At 53.3% G+C, this 9,502-nt stretch overlaps 1 protein-coding gene across 1 annotated transcript; it reads left to right on the top strand.

Annotated features, from left to right (window-relative positions):
* Positions 1-357: 357 nt before the first annotated feature.
* Positions 358-3,596, top strand: LRRC3C (leucine rich repeat containing 3C). Its single transcript, XM_011998977.1, has 2 exons — positions 358-466; positions 2,795-3,596. Exons 1-2 carry the CDS (start codon positions 441-443, stop codon positions 3,594-3,596), a joined length of 828 nt encoding a protein of 275 aa, XP_011854367.1. The 5' UTR covers positions 358-440.
* Positions 3,597-9,502: the final 5,906 nt, after the last annotated feature.

Here is a 9,502-nt window from a genome sequence, read left to right as displayed (position 1 = left end):
CTCACACCTGTAATCCCAGCACTTTTCGAGGCCAAGGTGGGTGGATCACTTGAGGTCAGGAGTTTGAGACCAGCCTGGCCAATATGGTGAATCCCTGTCTCTACTAAAAATACAAAAATTAGCTGGGTATGGTGGCAGGCACCTATAGTCTCAGCTACTTGGGAGCCTGAAGCAGGAGAATCGTTTTAACCTGGGAGGCAGAGGTTGCAGTGAGCCGAGGTTACAGCACTGCACTCCAGCCTGGGCCACACAGTGAGACTCTATCTTAAAAAAAAAAAAAAAAAAAGGAAGAAATTCTTAACAGGTTTTTGAAACAAGGGACCCCCCCCACACACGACCCATTTTTATTTTGCACTGAGCTCTACAATTCCATGTCCAGTCCTGGTCACCCATAGTCTTGCAAAATCCAGCAAGAAAAATCCTTCTCAGAAAGATGTCCAATGCGTGTGACCTCATCTTCCTTTGCGTAAGTATATCCTTCCTAGTCTTTGTGACACCCCACTCTCCCGTTCTCTTCCACCTCTTTGACCTGGCAGGAGGGCTTCCAGGTGCCATACAATACAATACCGTGGGTACCATCAGGCTCAACATGCAAGGATGTAGGGTATTGGTAAGCGTGGCACAGAGGTAACAGCTGCTAGCAGGCAATGAAAAGTGGTTGGACAAGGAGTCAGAAAACTGGGCTCTGGTCTTTGGCCACTGACACTGTGTAACTCGGGTCACATTCTGGGCCTCAGTTTACCTGTCTGCAAACTAAGGAGGGTTCAACTGGCTGGTCCCTTCCTTTGAGCTCTATCAATCACTGAGGCTCTGAATCCCAGCACCGAACTGGAGATACTGTAGGTAGGGTGGTGCCACAGGAGGCATCATGTGGTTGGACTTGAGGGTCAAGGGAGTTGCAGGGGATAAGCCACCATGGGCTAAGAAATGAGATGGGTCATCCACATGGATCACATCTATGACCCCTTGTCATCCCTGCCCCTGCACAGCATACGAGAGGAAGTGGAGGGAAAAGCCTGGCGTGGGTAATGAAATCAGGGAGGAAGACCATGACGTGTTCTGGAAGTCAGTAATCCTAACAACTAGCCTTTGCACAGCACTTCACAAAGTACCTTCACATCGACTCAACCCTGGCGGGTCCTCCCAACCCTACGGTCACACATGAATCTCATCTTCTGCCTTGAAATCCTTCTTTCCCACTACCCAGTGAACATTAGGAGAGGGTGGTATCGAGGAATGGCATGGCCTGCAAATGATGCCTGGGGTAGGGACGCCCTGGAGGAACAAGTCATCCAAGCCTTCTTTGGTGCCCAGGCCTGAGGGAGAATTCAAAGTGCCAACCTGAGAGTCCAGGGCTCCAGCAAACTGAGAGAACCTGAGTCAGTTCTCATCCAGATCATAAAATCAGCAGGAAAACTCAGAGACAACCACATCAGTCTTCAGGTGCCTTAAAGAACTTCCAACTCCTAGAGAGGCAATCAATCCACCACACAGAGAACAAACTAAAGTTGAACTACAGCACTCCTGGCAGGCAAGAGGGCTGGGCACGGTGAGGAGCCAGGAGATGAGGAACCCCAGACAGACATGTTTTCCAAGGAAAGGCTAGGGGAAGTTTGCTCACCATGGAAGAAGGGGCCACTGAGCGTGGAAGAAGGGCAGAAGGGGATAGGGGGAGGAATGGAGTTGGGGGGATACTGGTTGCTGGAGACCGTGGATGTGAGATGGGGCCCACCCAGTTCTGCCTGCCAGGCCTGCCACGAAGGGATCCTTCTGCGCAGCCAGGTTCTGGGTAAGGAAGAAGGGTTCTGGGAAGCAGAGTTTCAGCCTTGAGGAGTGATGGAAGATGGCAGCATCAAGACCTTGGGAGGGGAGCCTGGTACACGGAATGGAACTGGGGCCTGGTCTCCCCACGACAGAGTTCATCAGGGTCCAGGATCTGCCCTCTCTTGGCATTGCCTGGCCACACCATGGCTCAGGTATCCGACACCTGGGCCCGGAGTCACATGCCAGGAAACCCAACACTCTTAGGTCCCAGCCCCCAACTTCCAGCAGCTGCGAGCAAACAGGGCTTCTGGAGGAGGAAGCGGGTCTCCAGAGCCCAGCAGCAGGGAGCCTCCATCCAGGGAGAGGGCACCTGCACTCGAGAAGGCTCTGCCACCAACAGGGGTGAGAAGAATGGAGGAGGACGGGGAGGAGGAGGGAGAAAGTGCAGAGCAGAGAGGACAGAGCTGGGGCAGGCAGAGGGGTGGATGCTCCCAGAAAAGGGGTAGAAGGGCACAGAAGGTGGGGTCAGAGGTCCATTTTACCTAGTCACCTGGCCTAGCTGGACGCCCTGACACCCTATCGCTCATGTGTCCCCCTTGTCTCCATCACACGAGTGCCAACTAGACCTTCTGGTGCCTACCTAGCCCACTTGGCAGCCTCCCAGGTAGGTAGGGGAAGAAGACTTTATTCTGATGACAGGAATCAATACATGGACAGAGGCAGAAACTTAGAAACCCGAAGACCCAGAATGGCCAACAAGGCCTCATAGATTAACCTTCTAGAATCAACAGACCCTAAAAGAGTTTCAAGCGCAAAAGACCCTTTACCCAAAAGGCCCTATTGAGGAGCCTTAAATCAAGAGAGACCCCAAGAAGGAAGTGAAAAAGTCACCCAGGCTTGAGAGAAGCCCCCAGAGAAGAGGCCGCGGCCCAAAGACACTCCCCAGAGGGACCTCAGGAGGAGAAAGCTGGCAGAGGGGCATGCGATTCTCTTGACTCACTCTTCTTTTATGTGGCCTCTTCTTCCCCAGATCCTATTCCACTCCAGGACTATGCCAGTTTATGGCCATGCTCCCAACAGCAGGTCACCTCCTGTCCCTCCTGCTGATGATAGGCACAGGGGGTACTGTGCCCAGCCCCCTGGTGCCTCCCCGGGGCTGCTACGTGGCAAAGGAAGCAGGTGAACAGACGTTCCGCTGCAGCCAGGCAGGTCTGAGGACTGTGCCCTCTGGCATCCCCAACAACACCCGCAAGCTCTACCTCGATGCCAACCAGCTGGCATCTGTGCCTGCTGGTGCCTTCCAGAACCTGCCTGTCCTGGAGGAGCTGGATCTGTCCCATAATGCCCTTGCCCACCTCTCAGGGGCGGCTTTCCAGGGCCTGGAGGGCACGCTGCGCCACCTCGACCTCTCTGCCAACCAGCTGGCCTCGGTGCCCGTGGAGGCCTTTGTGGGACTACAGATCCAAGTGAACCTATCCGCCAACCCATGGCACTGCGACTGCGCCCTCCAGGAAGTGCTCCAGCAGGTGAGGCTGGCGCCAGGCACTGGGACAGGCATCGTGTGTGGCCCAGGAGCCCGACCGGACCTCGTGGGGCAGGAGTTCCTGCTGCTGGCAGGGGAGGAAGAGCTGTGTGGGGCAGGGTGGGGCGGGGCCCGGAGGAGCACCGATGTGGCCCTGCTGGTCACCATGGGGGGCTGGCTGACACTCGTGGTGGCTTATCTGGTGCGTTATGTGTGGCAGAACCGAGATGAGACTCGGCGCTCCCTCAAGCGGGCCCCAGTGCTGCCCGTGCGTTCTGAGGATTCCTCCATCCTCAGCACAGTGGTCTGATGACCCAGGATGCTCCTCCAGCCACACCCCACACTCCTACCCCTATGCCCTCTCCTCTGACCCCCTCTGCCTCCTGTGCAGCTTCACCCCTGCCCCCAAGCCCATCCCACCCCTCCCTCCTTTATTCCCCCTAAATACCTGCGCTGGCTCTCTCTCTCTCTCTCTGTGTCATCTTAACCAACACCATCTTTGGTGCCTGGAGTTTTTTGGTGCCTACTCTGTGCCTGGATTGTGCTAGACTCAGAAAACCCACAACAGAGAATGACAGCAGGTGGGGTGGGAGCAAGAGAGGAGGGGCTGTGGGGGGCAGGTTGAGGAGGGAGCCTGCACCTGGCCCCGGGCAATTTCAAAGGCTTCGCTGTAGGATGTTTGAACGGATTCTTTTTTTCTCTTTCTTTTTTTCTTTGAGATGGAGTCTTGCTGTGTCGCCAGACTGGAGTGCAGTGGTAGGATCTCGGCTCACTGCAACCTCTGCCTCCCAGGTTCAAGTGATTCTCCGCCTCAGCCTCCCCAGTAGCTAGGACTACAGGCGTGCGCCACCACACCCAGCTAATTTTTGTATTTTTTAGTAGAATTGAGGTTTCACCATGTTGGCCAGGATGGTCTCGATCTCTTGACCTCGTGATCTGCCCGCCTTGGCCTCCCAAAGTGCTGGGATTACAGGCGTGAGACACCGCGCCCGGCCTGAACTGACTCAGGTGGGTGGATCACCCAAGGCAGCATGCAACATGAACCCCTCGGATCATTACAGGCCTACACAGCCCTTCCGCCACCAGCTTCTTCCTGCCCTACAGAGCAGAGGCCTGGAGAGGGAGAGAAAGCCAAGGGTACCCTGAGGGAGCCCCCAGCTGAGGGGGAGTGAAGCCCCACCCCTTCCTGAATTGGGCTCACAAACAGAGGCTTCAAAAGCGCAATCCTAAAACTGAGGTCTCCTACAGAGTGAGGGGCATCAAAGCCAGAGGCATCCCAGGGAGCTTATTCCAAAGAGAGGGACTGCCTCCCCCATTGGACTAAAGGGAGTTCAAACTGCTAGAAATGATTTCGCCTTAGCTCTCTAAGAATCTGACATCATCAACCTCTCTCACCTCCAAGGAACTCGTCTCTACTAAAAATACAAAAAATTAGCCGGGCGTGGTGGCAGGCATCTGTAACCCCAGCTACTCATGAGGCTGAGGCAGGAGAATCACTTGATCCCAGGAGGTGGAGGCTGCAGTGAGCCAAGATCATGCCACTGCACTCCAGCCTGGGCCACAGATCAAGACCTTCTCCAAAAAAAAAAAAAAAAAAAAAAATAGGGAGAGTTTTGGACAGAAAAGAGAGAGGAGAGAGGGTCCCTAGATGAAAGGTGTGAACAAGGTAAGGAAGATGTGAAACAACTCAGAATGTCTGGGCAGCAGCAAGACTCACCCTTGGGGCTGGAAGAGAGGGTGCAAAGAGGGGCAAGGGAAGGGTGGGTGGGACCAAACTGGAGGGGAGGTCAAAAGCCAGGCTGTGGCCAGATTTAAAATGACACTGTGGGCCGGGTGTGGTGGTTCACACCTGTAATCCCAGCACTTTGGGAGGCCAAGGCAGGCAGATCACAAGGTCAGAAGATCGAGACCATCCCAGCTAACATGGTGAAACCCTGTCTCTACTAAAAATACAAAAAATTGGCCAGGCGTGGTGGCGGGTGCCTGTAGTCCAAGCTACTTGGGAGACTGAGGCAGGAGAATGGCGTGAACCCGGGAGGCGGAGCTTGCAGTGAGCCGAGATCGCGCCACTGCACTCCAGCCTGCGCGACAGAGCGAGACTCCATCTCAAAAAAAAAAAAAAAAAAAAAAGACACTGTGGGCTCCTCCTCCCTTCTCCCTCTGCCTCTACTGAGAGCGTCCACTGAGAGCCTCCCCTGGCTTCTTGCTTCTCTTGTCCCCAGGCTCCTGTTCCTGTGCCCTCTACTGGGGATCCCCTCCTCCAGCTCAGGGTCCCTATCCAGAGAGTCCCAATCTCTCTCCGTCTTCTCCTTTATACACTGATGAGTTTCCTGAGCTCCTTCTCGTGGGGGAAAGGTGGTCTCTACGACTGAGCTGGGGACAGGTGACTGGAGAGCTGGGCGGGGGAAGTGAGGAGACCCCAGAACATCCCTGGACAACTCAATAAAGTCACTTTTATCAATGCTCTGGTCTCTGATTGCTCGTTTTCCTGGGCACCTGTGGCCTGTTGGTGATGAGAACGGGTGCTGAGCTTGTCTTCAGCCCTCCACCACCCCTTTGGTGGGGGTGCTCCTGCTGGGCTGGAGGCCAGCTTCCCCTCTCCCCTTCTGCTCCCCAGCCCCTGCCACCGGAGTCCATCTGCTAGACTGGCCAGGGCTGTGCCGACACACTCAGAGAGGCTCCTGCCCGGAACGACTACCCCAGAATCCCGGGCTGCTCCCTCAGCGTCCTGACCCCGGGCTTGTGCTTGTCCACTGGGCAGGCAGGAGGGGGTGGCGTAACTGGCTTCACTCCCATCCTCACCTCTGCCATGGACCAGGGATCATAAGACCCTGGGTTCTGAGAATCCACAGAAGCCTGGTGAGGCAGCTGGACAGCCTCAGTGACGTTACCCGCTTCTGCCCTTCTGCCTGGGACAGAGGGAGAGAAAAGGCACACTCTTCTGGGAGACACACTATGTCAGTCCCAAACTCTCCCACCAGGAAATGCTGGAGTCTGGCTCAGGAACCAAGACAGCCCAGCCCACTGCCGGCCCAGGCCTGAGGCAAGAATCACTGGGGCCTGGACCCAGGTCCCAGCTTGTCACCACATGCAGCATCAGGGAGCCAGTGGGCTGTGATGGGAAGAGAGGGAGAGGCCTAAAACTGCCTTTGCAAAATGATGACTGAGACAGTGAAAGAGATTTAACTTAACTGACTCCATCTTGCTTTTAACCTCCAAGCTGTCCCCGCTCATTCCTATGCTCATTAGGCACAGGCTGAACTAACTTTGGGAAAAACTTAGTTTATAGTTAAACCAAGATAGTAACAGCCCTTTCCCAGAGCAGACCTCATTCTTGCCTGGGGAATAGATTGCCTTTGTAGAACTAACATTAGCCACAAGATTAGAAATTGTAGTTTAGGATCCATGCCATTGGAGGCTCCCTAAACTGCTCCTAAGATCAGTGCTTGAGATATTCTGCAGACCCTGCACTTGATGGATCAGCTGGCCCCACCCAGATCGATTAACTGGCTCATCTGATCTTGGGGCCCCCACTCAGGAACTGACTGAGCGCAAGAGGACAGCTTCGACTCCCTATGATTTCATCCCTGACCAATCAGCACTCCTGGCTCACTGACTTCCCCCCACCCACCAAGTTGTCCTTAAAAACTCTGATCCCCACATGCTCAGAGAGACTAATTTGAGTAATAATAAAGCTCTGGTCTTCCACACAGCCAGCTCTGCATGAATTACTCTTTCTCTATTGCAATTCCCATCTTGATAAATCGGCTCTGTCTAGGCAGCACACAACGTGAACCCCATGGACGATTACAGGCCCACACAGCCCTTCTGCCACCAGCTTCTTCCTGCCCTATGGAGCGGAGGCCTGGAGAGGGAGAGAAAGCCAAGGGTACCCTGAGGGAGCCCCCAGCTGAGGGGGAGTGAAGCCCCACCCCTTCCTGAATTGGGCTCACAAACAGAGGCTTTGAGAGCGCAACCCTAAGACTGAGGTCTCCTCCAGAGTGAGCGGCATCGAAGCCAGAGGCATCCCGGGGAGCTTATTCCAAAGGGAGGGACTGCCTCCCCCATTGGACTAAAGGGAGTTCAAACTGCTAGAAATGGTTTCGCCTTAGCTCTCTGAGAATCTGCCATCATCAACTTCTCTTATCTCCAAGGAACAGTCACCCCAAACCAGGAAGGCAAAGGGAAAGTAGAACAAGGCCCCCAAGCTGCCAAATGGATGCCACCACAAGCCCACCCCTTCATTTGATAAGCATCTGTTGGTTGGGTGCAGTGGCTAGAGCCTGTAATCCCGCACTTTGGGAGACCAAGGTGGGCCCTGAGCTCAGGAGTTCGAGACCAACCTGGCCAAGATGGTGAAACCCCGTCTCTACTAAAAATACAAACATTAGCTGGGTGTGGTGGCACGGGCCTGTAATCCTACCCACTCAAGAGGCTGAGGCAGGAGGATCGCTTGAACCCAGGAGGCAGAGGTTGCAGTGAGCCAAGACGACGCCACTACATTCCAGCCTGGGTGACAGAACGAGACTCTGTCTCAAAACAAACAAACAAACACCATCTGTTGAGTTCCTACCGCATGGCAGACGCTGCAGCTACAAAGATCAGGAAGTTGTGCCTGACCCTGGGGACCTGACAGGCTAGTGTATCAGTGATGACAATCCAGGAAGACAGGGCTGTGCACAGGGGCCATGTGAACCCATAAGGGGACATCTCAATCAAACACCGACAAAGGGTCATGTACTTTGCTCACAGGAACCCTCGCTCAGAACTCATTTATTCTTAGTTTACGAGAGTACTAATTTCAGAACTGTGGCTTCCTGCTTATAACAAGTTAGAAACAGTATTTTTGAGGTAGCAAAAATTATATTACAGAGGGGCAGAATAACAGCAGTGAGAAAGTACAGCCTAACGGCAGGGAGGGACATGATTAAAAGTCTAAGAACTCAAAAGGCATTGTGGTAGGGCATTTTAGTGTCTCTTAAACGGCCCTGTGTGGAAAACTGACTCCCCCTGCCTCAAAGGGGCCTATGGGCATTGGCAAAATGCACGAGATCAGTCACATTGACTTTGAGTTACCTGTAGAAAAGGTCAAATTTTGAAGTGTCCATTCTCAGAAGCAGGGAGCGGGTGATGCACTTGAGAAAGAATTTCCATCTTATCAGGACTGAAGTAAATAAGGCAGAATGACTATTGGAAAATGCTACTTCAACCTCAACTACTTCCTTGTTCCTTCCTCCCACTGGTTGAAGATCTGCCCCTGGGGCCGTGAAAAACAAACCAGCCTAAAAGCCCAGTCTTTTTTCTTTCTTTCTTTCTTTCTTTCTTTTTCTTTAAATTTAGAGACAGGGTCTTACTCTTTCTCCCAGGCTGGAGTGCACTGGCGCCAACACAGCTTTTACGTCCCGCTACCACCACACACGCACATGCGTGCACATACACGTGCCTGCCTCGGGCCCCTGGAATCCAGTTGATCTTCCCCAATCATAATATACATTTTGGCCAGGCCCGGTGGCTCATGCCTGTAATCTCAGCACTTTGGGAGGCCAAGGCGGGTGGATCACCTGAGGTCAGGAGTTCTAGACCAGCGTGGCCAACCTGGCGAAACCCTATTTCTACCAAAAATACAAAAATTAGCTGGATATGGTGGCAGGCCCCTGTAACCCCAGCTACTCAGGAGGCTGAAGCAGAGGTTCACTTGAACCCGGGAGGCAGAGGTTGCAGTGAGCAGAGATCACGCTGTTGCACTCCAGCCTAGGGGACAGAGTGAGACTCCGTCTCAAAAAAAATAAATTAATTAATTTAAAATATATATATATATGTTTCTACACTTACGATTGCCATCTTCCTCTTTTAGAACACCAAACAAAACTTAAGCCCCCACACTAATACTAATGTCTAAGGTCAGTCCTCAATTCTCATTCACTTTTGGGGCCAAGGCAATTTATCAGGGAATGCTTCCGGCAGAGGGTGTGTGGGAACAAGCACAGGGCATGTCTGTCCTGTAGAACTAAGAAAAGACTTACGATCACCAAGACTGCAGTCACAGGTGTCCTGGTGAATGCCTCTGTCACTGTCGAGGGCAAATGTCAGAACTCCAAACCAAACATCCAAAACCTCAGTCATCATTGTGAATGATCTGGAAAACCTGAGGAAGAGGTGAGCTTGCAGAGTGGGGTGAGGAGGCAGGTTGAGGATTCCAGGCCAGATGCTAGGGGC

This window comes from Mandrillus leucophaeus, unplaced genomic scaffold, assembly GCF_000951045.1.
Source record: "Mandrillus leucophaeus isolate KB7577 unplaced genomic scaffold, Mleu.le_1.0 Scaffold58, whole genome shotgun sequence".
Classification (NCBI taxonomy): Eukaryota; Metazoa; Chordata; class Mammalia; order Primates; family Cercopithecidae; genus Mandrillus; species Mandrillus leucophaeus.
Note: the sequence above shows the minus strand (reverse complement) of the source record. Positions and strands in the feature narration are given on the sequence as shown.

What these genes read in the sequence shown, in the direction of transcription:
- LRRC3C (XM_011998977.1), top strand. Translation starts at nt 441, where the DNA reads ATGCGTGTGACCTCATCTTCCTTTGC. An exon ending in GTGACCTCATCTTCCTTTGC is followed by an intron (nt 467 to 2,794) that starts GTAAGTATATCC and finishes CTTCTTCCCCAG; the next exon opens with ATCCTATTCCACTCCAGGAC.